This window comes from Mesitornis unicolor, unplaced genomic scaffold (genome assembly GCF_000695765.1).
Source record: "Mesitornis unicolor isolate BGI_N332 unplaced genomic scaffold, ASM69576v1 scaffold4457, whole genome shotgun sequence".
Lineage (NCBI taxonomy): Eukaryota > Metazoa > Chordata > Aves > Mesitornithiformes > Mesitornithidae > Mesitornis > Mesitornis unicolor.
The window spans coordinates 155481-175559 of NW_010196974.1; the positions used below are offsets into that span (position 1 = coordinate 155481).

At 42.1% G+C, this 20079-nt stretch overlaps 1 protein-coding gene across 1 annotated transcript in view; it reads right to left on the reverse strand.

The window, feature by feature from the left end:
- The window catches only part of ADAMTS2 (ADAM metallopeptidase with thrombospondin type 1 motif, 2), a gene marked incomplete at its 5' end in the record, with an annotated part of 182526 nt that overhangs the window by 96326 nt on the left and 66121 nt on the right, over positions 1-20079 (reverse strand). Inside the window, one exon of the mRNA XM_010188650.1 lies at positions 17178-17337. Coding sequence (XP_010186952.1) covers positions 17178-17337 — 160 coding nt within the window. The remainder of the gene's footprint in view (positions 1-17177; positions 17338-20079) is intronic.

Genomic DNA, 20079 nt, shown 5'->3' on the forward strand with positions numbered 1-20079 from the left:
CTGTTCCACCTTACCTACCAACCATCCTGGCAGGGAACCATCATGCACTGAGCGTGCACCAGAGCTGCTCTTCCCCAAGAACAAGGTGAGTTGTGTTGCTGTTCCTAGCTGGTCTGCCCAGGAGCCACTGGAGGCCCTCAGACGGCAAGGATCTGCGTGTCTATACTCTGAGCATAAAGTTTTCTCCTGGCAAAGGGCAAGAGCACTGAGCAGTGAAAGCACCTGCAGCAGTGGTGTGTGTCTTCAGACCCCTCTGCAAAGGGGGAGCAGATCCCAGCCCGGATTTGCACAGCAGCCCACTCTTCCAGCCCCAGCTCAGCACTTCCAAGGGAAGGAAATTCACCCTGAGCTCCTGGCAGCGTTTCTGAAGCATCCTGTTAATCACTTTGCGGTTTTTAGGAGGAAAAAGTGAAATGAAATGAAGTCCAAAGGCTTACTCTGACTTTGTCATTAAGGCGATTGTGAGGGGGAGAAACAAGAGAAGAACAGCTAAGGGGTGTACAGAGGTCAGAGCAGGAGCTTCAAAGTGTGCAGGTGCCTTATTGATTCTCCCTTCAGATCCTGAAACCAATAAAACTCCTTCTTGAGAATCTTTCTATAGAGGTTGAAGACAGTAATTTCTCCTGGGTATCTTAAGAACTTGAAACTTGTTTTGAAAAACTTGAACTATTTACGTATGTTTTAAAGTGAGAAAGGTAATAGCACATGACAATGATTTTTGGAAGAATGAGGAGACCAGCACTGCAAGATGCTGTTGGTGCTAGCGTACAAGGAGGTGTGTTTCTGTCCTTTCCAGCTCTTACAGAACTGAGAGGTGCTTTGCTTTGGTTCAATGGATATTTTAGGATTTGGGGAATGATGATTGCCTCTTGGTTTTGCGTTTTGAGTTAAATTTGTCCATGAATGAGAAACTCGCCTAATTGCTAACACAATTATAACAAATTCTTACAAATATTTCACTATAAATTGGAAGAAAATGAAAGCAGCAAAGACCTGAGGGAATATGACATTTTGGTATGTGGTTGTTAAAATATTGAGGGAATATGACTGGTTCCTTGAAAAAATGTGGATGAAAAGCCTGAAAGATACTAGGATATCTGGAAAGATGGAAACCACCAAGACAGCACCTGGAGACCTAAACTAGTCTTGGTTGTTAAAAAAGTGGCTCAGCTGGATGAAACAAAAAGAGTAACTGGAAGAACAAACAAGTAACAAAATTGCTGAGGAGTAAAAATCTTCTTACAGTTACACTGTAGAAGTTGAAACAGTTTTGGTGAACTGAAGAAACATACAGGAGAGCAGCCCAATGCTAATTCGATCAATTATTGAAATCAGTTGAGCAGTTTTCAGAAAACTGGAGCAGAGGGATGAGAAGAAGGTACTGCTACATGAACAGAAAGGAGTGATTTTTGGAAAGTACTAAGGGGAAGGAAGGCACTATCTATGCCCCAAAAATTGGATTAAGAACAAAGTCTGAATAGAATAATGAGATTAAGCACAGTGAAGTGCATAACCCAAAAGAGGGCTGTACAAAGAAAATTCTGAAAATTATTTAATCAGAAAGCACCAGAAGGAATGGAGGCGCAGTTGTTACTGACAGAGCTTAACAAAATTACATCCCAGCTCTGAATGCATCTGTAACAAACACCAGAGGAAGGAGTACCTGGCCAGGTGATAGGAAGAAAGCCTGCGCTCATTAAAAAGAAAAAGGAGCAGCTTACTCTGAAAGCCCAAGACATGTAACTTGGTCACTTATGATCTGGAAGCTTCTTATCAGATTTGTTAATGAAAAATTGGCTGAACTGGTTGAAACTGATGATGTGTTTCTTAATATGAAGTACTGACAAAGCATAAGTGGGGAGAAAAAAAAACATCTCGTGGTGATGCCGAGCTGCTGAAGGAAGAAAAAGACCCTGCCTGAGTGCTGAGCAAATTACGTGAATGTGAATGACACTGTCACAAGCCTGTGTGCTAAGTGGTGAAAGCACATCTGTTGCAACTGTAAAACAGCACATAAAAGTTTACAATCTATGCTAGCAATACAGTGGAAAACCAGTAAAAAATAAGAATATTTTCCAAGGGCTCTGTCAATTTTTCATGAACAATAAAAGATGTTGCTGTCTCTCAACAGACATAAAAGGGGTGTCAGAGTGAGGAACCATGTGGTATGGCTTCGTTAGGTACATCTGGGTCCATTCCATCACACCCATGGATACGCTCCATCATTAGGAATACACAGGTCATATTCTCAGTGCTCATTTCTTAACATAACTTCAAATTACAGATTAGCTTCGATGTGTTCAAATGAATGTCAAAGTAAATAACGAAACCTAGAAGGTACAAAATTAATCAAAATAGAAGCAGACAAAGACACTTTGCAATTCAGGCAAATTCAGCCACCCAGTTTCCCACAGCCTTGCACTGGTTTTGCCTTCACTAAACTCACTGGGAACTTTTCCATTACAATCAGTGTGAATGGGATCAAGTGCATGGCTTGGCTGAACCCTATCCACTTGCTGACCAGCAATTTATTATTACAAAGGCAGTTCCCAGAACATGCACTCATATAAGGCCTGTGAGAATTAGCTATCACATAACATGCATTGCCTACGGGGGTTTTGAAGGAGACACTGTAATTTATTTGGTGGGAGTACAGTTCCATCTCAAGTTGCAAAGACTCTGAACTCTCCTTTAAAAACTTCAGAAAATTGAAAAGAAATAATCTCAAGGAAGAAACGTGGCCTTTAGCTAAGGGATTCTTTCTCCCAGAGATTCTTGGAAATGCCCTTGCCCTCATTTCAGAGACAATCAGGCTTTCCAGTTGCCTGACCTGAGACCCACAAGGACTGTAAATCCTACCAGTGCAATCAATCTTATCTGCTGCAAATCTTCAGAGCTTAGACACATCAGTTTTCCTGCAAGGAACACTGCCCTTTGCCTGTATTTACCGCCAGGATTTCAGCAGCTCAGAAGACCATTTAATTGTCTTCAGGATGTCTGATAAGAGGGTCCCAAATGGAACAGCAGGCAATCAGTTATCATGGACCAGTAAACACCTTCACATAGATCTAAGGCTTAACTACTTGAGGCCATGCACCCTTCCCACTCCCATCCCACCATCATCACCACAGCCTGGGGAACAGTAGCATGAAGACAGCCAGGTGAGGCTCTCCTCAAGTCCCTTAGCACCTCTAATATAAGCATAATAGGAGTTGCTATAACATTTTTTACAATCATCCCACCTCTACCACACATCCAGCCATAAACACCAACCAAATCCACAGCCAAAAAAATGGCACAAACTAACCCCTCAGGGCTGTCACTTGACGTTACTCATCATCAGTGGAGAACTTTAACAAAATTCCACTTAATTTTCAGCTCAGACTTTATATTCCAAAGCCTGTGTTTTCTCATCTGCATTTTGTTGCTATGCTGTTGTATGTACATTTTGCAGCAGACTGATAGATTTTACCAGTCTTCAAAAAATATTCTGCTTCAGTAATGTATGACCTGCAGGTCAATATTTGAAACGCTACAATGGGTTGCCATGGAAATGTCAATACCAGTCGCTTCTCTGCACACATGTAATTGGGATATCCAAGAAAAATACCTGGAAATTTAGAAATTATATTCGAGTCATCTTACAGCAACTCAAAATCAGATTTTCCCCCTTTGTTATATTTTATGCTGAAGATTGAGCAGTGTTTTAGGGCTGCCTAGGACATTTAATACCCGTAGCTAGAGCCTTTGGGCTGCCTTTTTCTAACCATTTCATAGTTTAACAAGTCTCTAGAGACTCTGCTCAAAGAAAAGAAAAAAGCAAAAAATACTTCAGCTTGTAAGCAGAATATGAAGTTAAAATGTATGATTTTCAACCTGCTCTTTAGTGAGAGCTTTCTTAACAGGGATTGGGAAAAAGCTAAGCTGAACTGTCTGGAAGAATGGCCAGTGAGCCTGTGAACAAGGATTCAAGCCCAGATTTAATCTATGACTTCTGACAATGCATCATTTTAAGCTCAGATCCCTGAAAGAACTGATTCCCCAACCCCAATGAAATCAATTTTTTGATATATTTAAAAATAAATCTGCTTTAAAAGCCACTGAACAAATATATTCAAGCCCCAAATATCTAGGGTTTGGCATAGCCAACTTCAACACAAATAGATGGGTACAAGAGCACTGAGATGCAGAAAAGATCTCTGTAAAATGGGGACCAAGCGTCTGCCCCACTCCACAGGGAGAAAAATATGAATGACTGCGATGTGTTCATTACTATAAATAACAGTGTCTCTCTAAAAAGGAAAACCCTAGAAAGAAAGAAACCCAGTAGGATGAATGAACTCTGAACGCTATGAAATAGTGAAGCTCAATTAGACAAACAGGATTGCTGCCCACTCAGCAACACAAAACACAGCTCGTAAGATGCAATTTTCAGTGCCTATTAATTTCATGTACATTAATAGTCAGTCAAGGGCAATTTTTCATGTCACTCTTTAGTTACTCTTGCTACCAGTCATACCAGATGCTTTCCCATTAAGCGACACGGGTTTGCTGACCTATGAAAGAATGACACTTCCAAAATGTCACCGCTTCCCACATCCAAAGACCCAAACAAAACCCCACGTCACTTTAAACCACATCACCAATTTATTCTGAAGAATGAAAAATATTTCACAAAAAAGAGATCAGACAGAGAAAACAAAACAATGGTTCATATTTCCTTAGAAGTTTTTTTTTAAATCCAAGGTAAACTTTCTCTGCTAACTTCCCTGCTAAGCGTGTGAGGTGGTTTTTGAAGGAAGGTGCAGGGACAGGCGTTTCGGAAGCAGCTGCTTCAGGGATAAAACATTTCTCAGTGTCTCTCACCATTAATAGTCAGCAAGTACCTTCAACAACTGTAACATACTGGGAAAAAACATCTCCTTGACAGGCAAACAGACACGGTCACAAAGTGCACAGATACCTGACAAGATTGTAAGTTTAAAAAATTCCCACAGGTGGCAGCTCATAGAAACCACTATTAGGCTTTTATTTTCACGCTACTTTTAGGACTGAGGGTGCCTTATGTGCTACTCGTTCTTTGGATAAAAGAATCCTTCCTCAAATGTGCTGTAAATAACCACTCCAGTTTTTAAAAAGCTACAGTCGTTGAATTATAAGGGTTACTGGCAAAAAGGAAAAAAGCCATGTCTCTTTTAAAATTGACAGTCTGTAGTGGCCAAAGCCTGCAAAATGGAGCAGAGCCCAGGGAGATGAATTTTGTTCCAAGGACAACTGTCTGAAGCCCAGCAGTGCTAAAGAAAGTGATCCTCAGCACCGCAAGGCTCCTGCAGCATGACAGCCCCAAGCAGGCCAGCAGCGAGGGACTGCGGAGGCTGAGCCGCCAAGGACCACGGTTCCCGACTCCTCCTTAGGGATTTCTGGCTGCCTGTCCTTGCACGCCCATCAGGCAGTACTGCAAAGGGCTGCTGAGAAACCTTCTCTGAAGAGCTACCTACCTGTGGAACTGTCAGTGCTGGAGCTGAAATAAAACCGATCCCTAACCCCCTCACCATCCAGATTGTGATTAATAATTTTTCCCCTTGAAAGCACTACACGTTGCCGGGCAGGCGAGCCGTGCCAGATGGTCCATGAACACACAGAGAGCTGGAACAAGTAAGTGACTGCACAAAAACTCAGATAAAAGGAAGAGCAAAGATGCATACCAGGCTTTTAATCAAAGAACCTGCTGAAAAATAAAGCACGCGGTATTTAACCCATTAACAAGCACTGCAGTTCCAAGAGCTGTGCAACATCACAGAGTAAAAGAGGAACCTCTTGATACGCAAAAGACTTCACCTTTCACACAGGGATGAGGCAAGTGGGCAATGGAGCTGGGTGCTGCTCTGTGAAGGTCTCTTTCGGAACATGCAGCCAATGGAGAGCAGTCTCCATGGGCACCAAGGAAAGCAATGCAGTGGTTCAGTTGCCTGCCTCGGCATTGCTGGAGCATCCACAGCCTCCAGCTGGTGACTGCATCCCTTTCAGCAGTGCGGCTCAGATAGCAACAACTGGCAGAGGGACTGAGTGGTGAGAGAGAAAAGGACTTGTCTGTCATTAGCACAGCGCTAGATTGGTTTAAACCAATTAGCAAACCGTGCCCTTGTTCTTATTATGATGGTGGAGTTTCAGCAATAGAGTCTGAGGATGCAGACCTGGGACATGATGGTAAGTCACTGAAGCAGCTAGAGGTTACTGCTCACATCTGGACCTTTCACAGAAATGGTTCAAAACCAAGGCGGCACCTCTGTATTAACAAAATAATCATTGTTTGGCTTAAGAGTACATCAAGGTCCAAGTCAGTCCTGCAGACAGAACATTTTAAACCTGATACGCAAATATTAGGTAACACGACTCCTGAGGTTTATATTCAAATGAGCAAAGACAATTAAACTCAAACTATTACAAGCAAACATGCATATGACACATTGTGCCACACACAGTTTGGGACAAAATATTAAAATATATAAATATAAATCAATCGTTTGTAGCACGATCATTTAGAAAAATCAGAGTTTGAGCTCATAGTCTGCAGTAGGATAGTTTCTGCTGCTGCCTTAAACTTACCCTACTGTCTCAAAACAGTGCTTCTGCTTTATAGAAAAGCACAAATGTTCAAGAAGAAACGAATATACTACTCTGCCAAAGTGCAGATTCAAAGAAATTGAAATCAGAAATTTCACTGGCTTTTTCCTGGGCTGAGATCCTTTTACCTTTTAAGATTTCAGGAAAGCACAGGGGAAAGGAGACTTGCCCTAGCTGAAATGAAAGTTAGCACTGCTATTGCTTACTTTTCAAGTCAAAGTTATTTTACCTAAAAGGCCAAGACAGCCCCAAGCACTGCTTAGGGAATTCAGAACAGGAAGTTATTACCCAACACAGGCTTTAGCGATAAACCAAGGCTCTGTAGACCAGGCACCTAACTCATACCAACCACCAGGTTACTACAGGTGTACTCCCCAGCATCCTACAGAGCATAACACATGCTCTGCTAAAGCGTAAACACGTGCATCCCTGTTCATTGCTGCACCTGCACACACCAGGGGAAGAATCAGGCCCAAATTGCTGAATCCCCCTCTCAGCCTATCTAGAAAAGGAAGGTGGAATGCCCTCTATCCTCTCCCTCTGGCCAGTTCACCCAGCAGGGTGTAGTGGCAAGCAACACCAGACAGAGCAGCCTTTAAAAGGGAACAGTGCGTAACACAGTGGTTAAACGCATTCCACCATCACCTATGATAGACAAAGTCAGCTGAAGAAAATCGCCCCTTAGCTCTGGCAATCGCTACCCAGGCTTTTGCTTTGAACGTGCCCAGTGATGACCATCTCCACACCACCAGCTCTGAGACACTGAAGTACTTCAACCAGCATAGAGCTCATGAGCAACGCAGCCCTTGCTTGTGGAAACGTGCTTGAAATACAGTAGTCACCATGAATTAAATTAGTGCAGAGAAAGACCAAGCAATTGTCTCTCATTCTCCAGCTGGGTCTCACACAGCAACCCTTTCCAGTGCCCCTTCTGCAAGCACTGAGGTACCAGCAGTACACAGCCTTTATTCCGTGGCTGGCCACTGAGGAGCAGATTTCACACAGCTGAGAACAGTCAGAACCAGCTGGAATACATTTTTAATCCTTGGGCCACTTCACAAGGCCTCACATGTGGCTCTTCTGTTGCAAGAAATGACAAAAATTTAGATGTTTGAAGGATATCCACCTCCTTTGCAACTCTGGGCTTGTCCATTGCTTTCATTTAATGGTGCCTGGAGCTCTTAGCCTGATCAAACCACTTTATCATCATTATCACGGACAGCAGACACGATTTATGCCACTTTTAGTCAGAAAACATTTTAAACAGAAAATGTTTATCGGCATCTTCTACTAGAGCTTATTTTAGTGATGCATACCAGATGCTATTTTGCGTATTGTTACTAAACACAGAGTTTGAAACCCATGGTACAAAACAGCAAACACTACACGCTACCCATATTTTTGAATTCTCGGTTCCAGAATCCATTTCCTAACCAGAGGTAAGGGTTACAGAACACTTTCAGTTTGTCAGGACAGAATATTAAGGTCTTTCTGTGAACAAGTTTCTCCCTCTTTGTGCCTGGCAGAGACATCAGAACCCGCTGGATCGTTGCCATCCTCTGTCTTTCTCAGCAGGTTGGACAACATAAGCACAGCTTGTAAATAAACAAACCCCAATAGGACGACACTTCACAGAAAAAAAACTCCCCAGTAAATGTGAAATTGTAAAAATCGTGTGGGTGTGCACATACATTTTCATAAGCAAAACCTCCCCACATGGCTGTGGGCGGCTGCGCACACTCCCACACGCAGGCGCTCACATGGGCTCCTAGGGCAAGGTTGGACTTGGGAACTGCTGCTCCGATGAACTCTGCTCTGACACCGGGCTGTTACCAGCAAGAAGCGGAATCGGCTCTCAGTGAAAACAAGGTTTATGTTACTCTTGTCCAAAAGGCAAATATTTTGTTCTCTCCTTCCTCCCAGGAGACCGAGAGGCTAAATTCATTAAGGATTGTGAGATCAATGGATATTATAAGGAAGGATAAAAATGAACCTTAATGAATCTGTTGTAAAATGTTCTGTCTCTATAAATGTACCTATAAACAAATGAGAGTTGACTAAATGTAAACACAAACAAGTGATTAATCAAGCTTAGTTTCACACATCTCTAGTACTAAATGGACGGAAAAATGTGAAAAATGAGTACTTTTCCCATGTTTTCATCAGAGCTTCTCACAAAAATTTTACAGAAGTATTTGTATGAGAACTGGAAATCGTTGTTTTATAGACCAATATCAGCTTTATTATCATTTTGTTATATTTAGCAACATTTGGTAATATTCAACTCCAGCTGTAAGCTGTTCACAACCATCACTTAGGAGAGCCTTATTATAGTGTTTGAATTCAGCAAAGAGGCTAAAATGAAGTCATCAGTTGAGAATTAAATTAATTTTCTTTTTACGTTAGTTAATGATACAAGCAAATCAGTGATATTTAAATAAGCATAAATAATTCAGTTGTTCACCTTTAATTCATGCATATCTGAATGGAAGAAGCTTGCTCCAGTAACTTGCCTCATAACCAAAACAGGAGCCCACCTCCATTGGGAGTAAAAAGCATTTAGCCTAAAGTACATATCTGAATCCCACTGATCTCAGTTTGACTTGAGTACCTGCTTAAAGTTAAGCATGCACTTAATCATAGAATCACAAAATGGCTTGGGTTGGAAGGGACCTTAAAGCTCATCCAGTCCAACCCCTGCCATGGGCAGGGACACCTCCCACCAGACCAGGCTGCCCAAAGTCCTCTCCAACCTGGCCTTGAACCCCTCCAGGGAGGGGGCATCCACAGCTTCCCTGGGCAACCTGTGCCAGTGCCTCACCACACTCACAGTAAAGAATTTCTTCCCAATGTCTAGTCTAAATCGGGTAGATTTAAACTTCCAGTTTAAAATCATTTCCCCCACCGTTCTATCACTACCTGCCCTTGTAAAAAGTCCCTCCTCAGATTTCCTGTAGGACCCTTCAGGAACTGGAAGGCTGCATAAAGGTCCCCCCGAAGCCTTCTCTTCTCCAGGCTGAACAGCCCCAACTCTCTCAGTCGGTCCTCACAGGGGAGGTGCTCCAGCCTTTGATCATCTTCATGGCCCTCGTCTGGACCTGCTCCAACAGCTCCATGTCCTCCTTATATTGAGGCCCCCAGAACTGGATGCAGTACTCCAGGTGGGCTCTCACCAGAGCAGAGCAGAGGGGCAGAATCACCTCCCTCGATCTGCTGGCCACACTTCTTTGATGCAGCCCAGGATGCAGTTGGCCTTCTGGGCTGCAAGCACACATTGTCACTTGCAGCCAGACCAACATATTTCCTCAAAGTCTACATGGATCTCAAGCTATCTAATGAGAACAGTGGGGAGAAACAGAGAAACTGAGCTGCTTAACCTGACATTATTATGTTCCTGTATTCCCCATTTAGTGACAGTTTATTGCAAGAACGACTGCAGTTGTGTGGAGTGTATGGGAGGGGGAGACAACAGCTCAGCACTAGGTCTCTCTGCTCCAGCCTCTCTCCCCGCTCCCGTCCCAGCTGCAGCGTCGCTGTGCAGCCCAGTGCTCTGCATCACCCTGTGCTGCCCCACCAATTTTACCCATCTACAAGAGGATTTCTGTTACTGGTAAAACAAAATGGTGCTGCAGCAACTACAGCATTTGACACCATGAAAAAATAATAATGAGAAAATATTTCATGCATGTTCAACCGTTCTGAAAATGATTTTTAGCATCTGGGAAAATTAGATGTTTTTTAGTTAGAAGCAAAAATCCTTTGAAGATGCAAATCACTTTCCAAAGCATGCAAAAACTTAAAAAAGTAGCCCACACAGCTTTCCTGTGGTCCTGATAGGCCTACGCACCACCACGCATCTTTAGTTACATGAACACTTCCCTTCCTTCCACCTCTCGAAAAAACACAGCAAAATTACTAGTATTTAAAAAACAAAAAGTTCAATTATGTTTATTACAGTTTTGTTTCTAGGCCAAAGGAAACTGCTCCAGAAGCACAGGACAGGTTGACTTTTTACCCAAGACCATTCTGTGCTCCAGCTAAGGCCACCCGCTGGGGAGGTCTGTGGTAGAAAATCCCATCAACTCTGGAAAAATGAGGCTATTCCTTGTATTTCACACCAAGCATATGTAAGAGCATTGCTCATTAGCATTCAACTAATCATCCCAGATGATTTATTGCACTGTCATAAAAATAGAAACCTTTAGATTTCTCCTAAAGTTTCATATTAAAATTGCTGCAAGAGCCTTATTTGCTTGTGGTAGCAGAGAACTGCTTCATCAGCTGTGCCTATGGTTGGGAGGTGACATCCAATGGCCTAATACCACTCTCTGGAGACTGGTTTTTTTGTGAGTGCATAACCTTGCTTCTTATTTAAAAGTTGAATTGCGACTGAATTCTCAATCTTTCTCTTCCCAGAAAAGCCCCATGAATCTGCAATGTGAAATTCAGAGAAAACCCAAGACAGGAGAAAGACAGATGTATTTATCATGCACAGATGATGTAGGAAGGAGACAAAAAATATTGTCATCAGTGCCTTACTGACTGCAAAATAAGAGAACAGTAATTAATCAGCAGGGGTACAGGCTGAGAGGAAATATTGATTGAATTTAAAGAAACTTCAGTTTCCTGAAGGAACTGTTCCCCTGCAAAGGTAACCAGGAAAGTTTCTGTAAATTAGAATGGCAACCAGCCAGCCTGCAGCCAGTCTGAGTGTCGTTTCAGGCAATCCAGAAAAATTTACACCAGATGCACATTGGTTTCTAAAAAGTAATTTAAATACATTAGTAAATCAATGGCATTGACAGTTCGATGGACTATGATGGAAGATTCTTCCCCTGAAATATCATCTTTAAAATACTTAAAGCTCTGGCAATTGAGTTGTTACCACTTTATCGTATTTTTAATCTTCTTATATTTTCCAACATCTTCTAGTGTTTGGTTACTTCAGCTTGTATCAACATGGATTTGCCTGCTGCTGAATTGGCTCCCAACCCTCAGGACTCCCTAACATCCCATGGAAAGGCTTTCATCCTTTTGCATCATGGAGGGAGACGTCAGTAACAGGTCTGAGGAGTTTGAGTATGTGTCAGGAAGGAGCCGGTTGCCTCTGTTGTGTAGAAGCAGCAACTTATTTCTGTCCTTTTACCTGACTGGCTTGTGTTTATGGTCGGGGAGATGTTAAGCGCATAAAAACCACATTTTTTTGACATCAAAAAATGAAACGGCAGTTAAAAAAGTCATAAAGAAAAGGATTTTTTTTCCTTTAAGAAGTACATCACGGAGTCACACAGCATGGTCACATCTTTCAAGGTCTGACCACAAGCAAATCCAAGTATTGGATCAATACAAGGTCACAATTCATAGAAATCACAGAAACATAGAATTCCTTAGGTTGGAAAAGAGCTTTAAAATCATTGAGTGCAACCGTTAATCTAGCACTGCCAGGTTCACCAATAAACCATGTCCTTAAGCACCACACCTACACGCCTTTTAAGTACCTCCAGGGATGGTGACTCCACTGCTACCCTGGGCAGCCTGCTCCAATGCTTGACAACCCTTACAATGAAGAAAGTTTTCTTAATATTCAATTTAAACGTCCCCTGGTGCAACTTGAGGCCATATCCTCTTGTCTCATCACTCGTTACCTGGGAGAAGTGACTAACACCCACCTCACTACAACCTCATTTCAGGGAATTGTAGAGAGCAATAAGGTCTCCCCTCAGGCTCCTTTTCTCCAGGCTAAACAACCCCAGAATTCACTGTGACTCTGTCCACCCGATCAGCCCTGAATATATTCATGATGGCACTTGTATCAGATTGGGCTTGGCCATTCCAAGGGACTTAATTTGCAGCTGAAGAAACAACAATCTGCCTGGTTTAAGCACATTTGGAGAGTTACCTTGCTGTCCTCCTCAGCAATAAACTGTTCTTGGCTAAGGTCATCTTTCATCTGCACAGTAAATAAAGCTGTCAACTAAAGCTGAGTTTCTGCTTCTCATCACTCAAGCAATACAATAAAACTGAGAGCAGCATATTTAGACAATGATTTTCAGAGAGAAAGCAAACCTTAAGGAAGTTTTAGCATAATAATTTCCTCTCGGTTGAGCAACGTAACAGACACAGTAATTTAGCTAGGGAAATGTGATATAAAGCTTACAAGCCTGATAATCAGATTATCTTTAGAGACCAAAATCAAGCTGGTTTTCCAGACCTCACCATAGCCATTAATTAATACTTACCATCTCTTCACTTAACATCTAAAGAACATTTAAGCGAAAATCCAGCAGTTTCAAGAAGAAAACAACTTCCTCTAGCTTGCCTATTTAATTCTAGCTCTATCGCGTAGGAAGTCTTACTGCTGTCAAGAAACATTTCTCATCTTTTAAAAAATTAATTCAACTGGAAATATTAAAATATTTTCAACATGCTGCTTTTCTTTGTCTAAAGGAAGATAAATTATTATATGCATGTAAGCAGTAAAAGCAGTTGCCAGAAAAAATAGTTTATTCCCACCATACCTGCAATACATCAACCACTACATGAAAATATTTCTCTTTCCAAAACAATTAGCCTAATTTGTAGTGACCTCACACAGATCTTCACAGTACCACTCTGCTGCAGATTATTACTTGCCTAAAATATGTTGCTTACAGTTCTCCAGTACTTTAACAAACAGTATTGTTTGAGAGGGGAAAACCAGGTAGAAATATTATACCCTTTACTCTGAGATTCTCCCAAACACCAGATAATCCTACCCCAGTCAAAACACAATGATTCAGGCTGCCAAAACAAGGATTTAATTTCCACAATATTCTGATAGTGTTTTACCTAAACACAAAAGCAGAGCTGGTACGGTCTGAAATCGGACCACAGCTCTGCCACTCATTTCATGCCTACTCTCTCCCAGCACATTCCACTTCTTAAAACCCAGCACATCAGTAGAGCCTTTATAAACAGAAGATGCATACCTTGATCTCTCCAGGGCTTAGGAGGTTGTGTCTTTTATTTTTTCATATTTTTTAAACAGATGGAAGAAAATCTCAATTTCCCTTACTATAATAGATAGATAACAGCATACAGAAAATGCTAGAAAACCCCTGCTGTCAGGTCCACCTCACCGTACCTGTCAGCACAGTCTAGAATTTACTTCCACAGTTGGGAAAATGATTTTTTAACTTTTCTCTGTGCATGAACACACCCTCACAATCAGTTTATGGCTCTTCCATTAGTCCTAGTTGTCTTTTGGGGAAGATCACTTGCTCGTCAGCTTCAGGGGCCTCTCTCCTGGTGTCCTGCAGCTCCCTGTTGGAGCTCTCTGCCTGGGCAGCCATGGGGGCATGGACATTGGCTCGAGGTACTGAGATCTCCAACAAACCACCATCCAGAATAACTGCATTTAGGAGACTATGTCCCTGTACAGATTAATTACCAGAATAACTACAGTTAGAGAAAGTTTGCCCCCAAAGTCTCAAATGATTAAACAAGACCACCCGCTCAGGAAGCACATTGGGCATGAAGAGCTCTTCACTTCTGCATGGAGATGGGAGGCACAAAGAGCCCCCCTCCCCTAACACTGCACAGTGCCGTGCCCTGCAATGCAGGAGGTCTCCTGCGCCCAGCTGGGATCTTCTGCTCCACAGACCCAGCTTCACTTCTGCAAGGCAGAACCTGGAGAGATTTCCCTAACAGCAGCATCCTAAGGCACCCAACAACCATGGGAGTGAATCCCAAAGCCCTTGTGTTGTGCGAGGTCCAGCATGACCACTGCCCAGCGCAAGTCCCAGGTCCTGGACATGAGGACTGACCCACCCAGCTCCAAGTTCAGAAGCTTTAGTTCCTTCACCTCCCGTTTCACTGAGGAGAGAACAGCTTGTCCTATTTCTTGTGAAAAGAATGCCAGAGAAAAGAATGTTTAGAAGGAATCTGTATCTTTCTATCCAAACCCAAACATTCAAAAATCATGACTCACAACCCCCTCCCAAAACATGGGATTAAATTAACATATCACGGGATTTTGAAAGATACTGTCTTCAAATTATGGAATACTCTATATTTTGTGTTATTCATTACTTGAAAGTATTTACACAGTCAAAAACTACAAAGTTTTAATCAACACTTAAAAGAGCCAGAAGCACACCTAGAGAAAAAAAAAATGAAAGTCATCACATATTCATAAGATTCCTGGAGGCTGGACCTTTAAAAATAGTCCAAGTGTTACAATTCATCACATGTAAATTTATGGGACTTGGCAACAATGCAGCTGTCTCCAGGGATGGTGGAAGAGGGGGAGTACTCTTGGTTAACCTCTTTCCTTTCTTTTTTTTTAATAGATACAGCATGCTGAAAGTGCCCTTCTAAGTATCTCCTAAATAAACCCATTGATTAATGTAGAGCACTATGGAAACACACGGCACGGCGTGCTTATCAACACCCAGTCACTAAATATTTTGATGTTCTTTAACCAAAACTAGATGCATTCTGGAAAAAGACAAACTGGAAAATAAAATTACAGTATTTGAAAGCATGCCCTTTCCATGTCTGTTGCCTAGAGCAAATCAGAAGTGGGAAGCCAGGTTTAATAAAAAGTAGAGGACAACACACCAGTTTTGGAGTGGTCGTTCACTTTTTTTGTTAAAGGCAAAAGAGAATTTCATGGAAAAAAACCTTGTACAATGTAGAGGGGTGTTTGCAAACTAAAAATTAATCTTCAATCAATTTTACAAATAAAAAATGGCAGATAGAAGGGCAGATTACTACTTTTGGCATTTTTTTTCTTATTTTAAAATCTGAAATATGAAAAATCCCAACTATTCCTACCCATCACCAACACAGGCACAGCCACTGCTACAACTCAGCCTAGCCTGCACTACTCAGCCTCACATTTGCTTTTCAATCCCCCAGTGCAGGCTGAAGGCTGTTCCTATTTTGTGCCATTGTACCAGAGCCCACAACCTCAGCCCTTCCCCGAGCACACACCGCAGGTGCGGTGACACAGAGGCAGATGCGTGGTGGCATCACACACCGCGCGTGGCTTTGCTGCCAGTCAGGGCGCACAGACCACGAGCAGCCCTGCCGCCAGCTCCACGAGAAGCCACGCAGCACGGCGCTGCGTTTCAGAGGTGTTTCCAGATAGTGCTGTCAGAGCCTTCCTCTAGCAGGTACCGCATGCCAATAACTGGAGCTGATCTACAATTTGTGCTTTTCTGTGTACCAGACTCCTACTCCTGAGGAATATTTACCATCCAAAACCAAAAATACTGCCATAAGGTGTGAATAAACTCAAATGTCTTTTGTTTAAAGGGAAACACAGTGACTGGTTGATATTTTCCAACACTGCAATAATTTTATAAACATCTATTAAGAGAGCAACTTGCACCTTATGATGCTGGGATTGTGGCAGACACCTGCATCCCCCAGCTCTGCTCCACAATGAGTATGAAGGCAACCAGAAGAGCCCAGTACTACACAGCATCAATCACAAAATTACTGGATCACTTTGATGGCCAAAGTGGCCAATAGAGTTGCATGCTATTGCTTCCTTCTGGTTTTGTCCCCATTCCAAACTGAACATTGAGAAGTTTATATTGCTCACTAGGCCCTAATTTCCGTGCCTCTTCTCTGGGGATTACAATATGCAAGAGTGATGGTAGAGTTTTATAACAGCTACCATACTCTTTATGTTTTGAAAATTACTAAAGGTAGCACAGCAGAGGGATGGGGATCACTGGGAAGATTTCTACAAAGGACAATCTAACACACTGTATTATACTTAAAAACATATCATACTGCAGTAAGATAATACTAGGGTAGGAGTGGCAAATAACTGCAGTTTGGTACACACATTTGGAACAAAAATGTATCTGTTTTGTTGTTTCCATTCAAACAACCCAGTTAATCTCAGTGTTAACATCAGCTGTCAAAACATCCACTTACCAGATTTGCATCCTTTATTTATTCAGCAAAAAAGGTGCAACATCTGAGCGGTTACCAGAGAAAGAGAAAATACTACATAGAATGAGCATTAATGTTTAGCTCCTGTTATTCCACATACATAGCACATTAAACTCCACACTTAGAAACACATAAATAAACCAAAAAAGTTTGTGTTCGTATCTGAAGATCCCATTATTTCCCTGTTGAGCTTAAATCCACCCCAGCAAAGACACCGTCAGTGAGAAGCCCGTGCACCACCTCAGCCATGGTGTGTCCTTGCTGTAGTCTTGCAACACGGTCTTTGCAGAGCCACTGCTCCTGCCCATCCCCAGTGCACACAGGCACCCCTGGGCCACTGCTCCACCCACTATCCCCTTCCTCTGCTCTGACCCGGGGACTCACTGGGACATACACAGTTCCACCATTCTGGAGACAGCTTTGGTCGCTGCAATGCTTGCTTACCCCAAGTAAAGCATTCAACTGCTTTCCTACTTTTTCACCCACAGAGGGAGAAGAGCACATTTCCATTTTCAAGGAGAAAAGTCAGATAGCAGATCACATTGGCTACATGCCTTCAGCTACACTTTATACATCAGCTGGCATTAACATCTCTGCCTTACCTTCGTACAGGGTATCCACATTCTCAATAGGAAGCTGCTTCTTGGCAGCCGCTCTGCGATAGACCACATGCGTTCTGCCTCCTCCCTCCTCCTCCTCCTGGGTCCCCTTCTCCAGAGGTTCAATGAAGAACTCGTCCTTGTCTGTGCGAATCATGCCAGCCTGCAGCGACAGGGCAGAGATCGAACATTTTGCATTACTGCACATACAGCAGGCGTTGTGAGTAAACAGTTACAATATGCTTAAGCACACTTTAGTGCTCTCTAGAGAGCAATTAGGATGCAGTGAGGAAACCAGGTGAATTCTTTATTAGAGCAAAATGAAGCATCATTCCCCTAACTTGACAAGAAAGGACAAGAGGTACAACCCTGAACCAAACGGACTTCTCAAACCACATGAGTGAAGTACGGGTCTAAGAATCTGTCTGGGAAATACTCTCCATTAGAAACCAGCTACAACCAAAGTTACTATGACCTTAGCTATCTATCGAACTCAGACTGCTCTGGTGTTTTCCTGCTCTGCTAAATAAAGGATCAGTCCAGCACCGTAAGCTGGTCCTCATGTGCAGCTGAACAGTCAAAAAATGCAGAGTCAACCCTTCTGTTCAGAAGCAAGACGGAAAAGTGCTACATCTTACATGCAGGCAACGAAGCTTTGTGATCATTTCTCCTTTGACACAAAGGGTTTAGCTGACAAAATACTCTTTCAAGAATTATGCACAGAGAGTTTAAATATGGTGTCAGCAGTGCATTGCTAAGAGACAAAAAGTTACTCAGACTGGACCAGATACCCTGGTATGAAAAAAAAATGCACTTCTACAGAGCACCTCAAAGGAGCATCATCCAAGCAATTATCACTCTGTGCAGAGGAACTCTCATAAAGACTGAAAACTGTAAATAAAAGAAGTCTTTTCATCATCTTCATGCAGAAGAAACAACTTGGGCACCTGCATTGGCCACATTTGCCTCCTCTTGCAGTCCTGTCCTGCTGCAGAAGGTCACCGCAGCCAGTAGCTGGCTCACAGAGATGGTTGGCTTGAATCAATTTTTCTGCATATGTTTGCACATCTGTGTTTGAGAACTTAAGCTAATGAATTCTTAGCTTGTAAACAGAAAGTCTTACTACTAACTTGAAAGAAATTGTTTTGATTATTATTGAGACAAGCCTCAAATCCAACCTTCAGAAGCTATTTCATCACGCTCTGGGTTGTTTCCCACACTGCCCACTGATGACTCTGGAGTCACTGGACTTTCAGGGCGGGCACAGGAGAAGATCTCGACACTGCAACACACTTCATCTCAATATCTGAGCTTCTGGGAACTTAAATCCTCTGCTGGGTGAAGCCCTATCTCAAGCTTTCAGGAGAGCCAGTTTGGCTACTTTGAACCCAGTATCTTCACTTGAAACAAGTAAAATCTAAACACTCTTATATCCCAGCACTAACGTTCTCATACAATGTATATTTTTCTTCTACAAGCAGCAAACTATATTTCTACTGCTATAAATACAGTATGTTCTTTGGTTCCCTCCTTGGAAAAATGTCAGGTTCACTTGTTATGTCTTAACTTACATTAGGCAAGATTTCCAGTCCCAGATTTCATCTGTATAATGTATACAAAAACAGATTGAAGGGGAAGGATTAAAGAAGCAAAATTATATTGAAGTAATTTAAACTGATGCTATCCTGCCTGTACAGAGGAAACTGAATTTGAAATCCTGTCCTGTTTCTTCTTATCTATCTAATTTAGATTCTACATCAGACACAAAAAAGGTGAGACAGGCTCAGCAACTCAAGGAAGCTAAGACAACCCAGAAAATAAGTGCTGAACCTGAAGAGACAACAACTGATCTTTTACTACAAAAAGAAACACATGACAAATTCAGAATTAATGTTATTCACTGTTTAATGTATATTTTATTTGTATATGCACACATTTCTTCTGGAAATTAAATATTATATCCAGAAAGTGTAGTCTTTTTACGAGAAACACACAAATAAAGATCAAGAAAGAACAAGAATTTGCATGCTCAACTGCAGTGAATACGATGCACATCCCATGCACATGCCCAGGAGAAATAGACAAAGAGCTTGACTGGCATGTGAAAATAATATGATTTTGCTTTTTGCACGTAAGCTATATGGTGGCACCCATGTTTATATGTATTTCTGGATTTATTAAACCTATTATTAACTAAGCAGCTAATCTTAGTTTAAAATGCAGACCATAATTCAGGATATTGGGGTAAACGCTGCTGTACGCTGTGCACGGCGTGGGGTACTGATGGGATTTTGGAGGGATTTAGACCTTCTAAGAAAATTAACAGATAGACAACTTCTACAACCAGTAGTTGAACTGATTAGACAGCAGAACAACTTATATAGGTGAGCTTTAGCTTCCAGGGCATGGTGGCCTTTTGGAAAAGAAAACATCTGTTCAGAGTGAAGCCTCCCCTTGCAGAAGATGAAGGAGACACCCTGGGACAGACAATAACACTAAACAAAAGAGATATTTGAATGCTGGTTCCCGAGACATAAAACCAGTGGTCAAATGTTGACATTTCCTGCAGATCATCGTGCCTGGTGCTGGCCCTTTTGCATGCAGGGGAATTCCTGCAGCACTGAATGCTGCCAAAGTGCAGGCCACCCCTCAGGTGCTCTTATTTCACACTCTGCTTCTCGGATAGACACGACACCACTCTATGCATCCCCGCAGCAGTATTCTCCCTAATTCTGTGGGAGTGCAGAAAGGAAGGAATTTAACCTTCAAACATGGCTCAATATTTCTTCTTTTTTTTTTTTATTTTAATCTTGAACTAAAATAACGTTGTCTCTTAGCTGGAATTTATCTTTTTCTTTAGTCCTGAGAAACATGTCAATTATTTTTGGTCAGAAATATTGGGAAA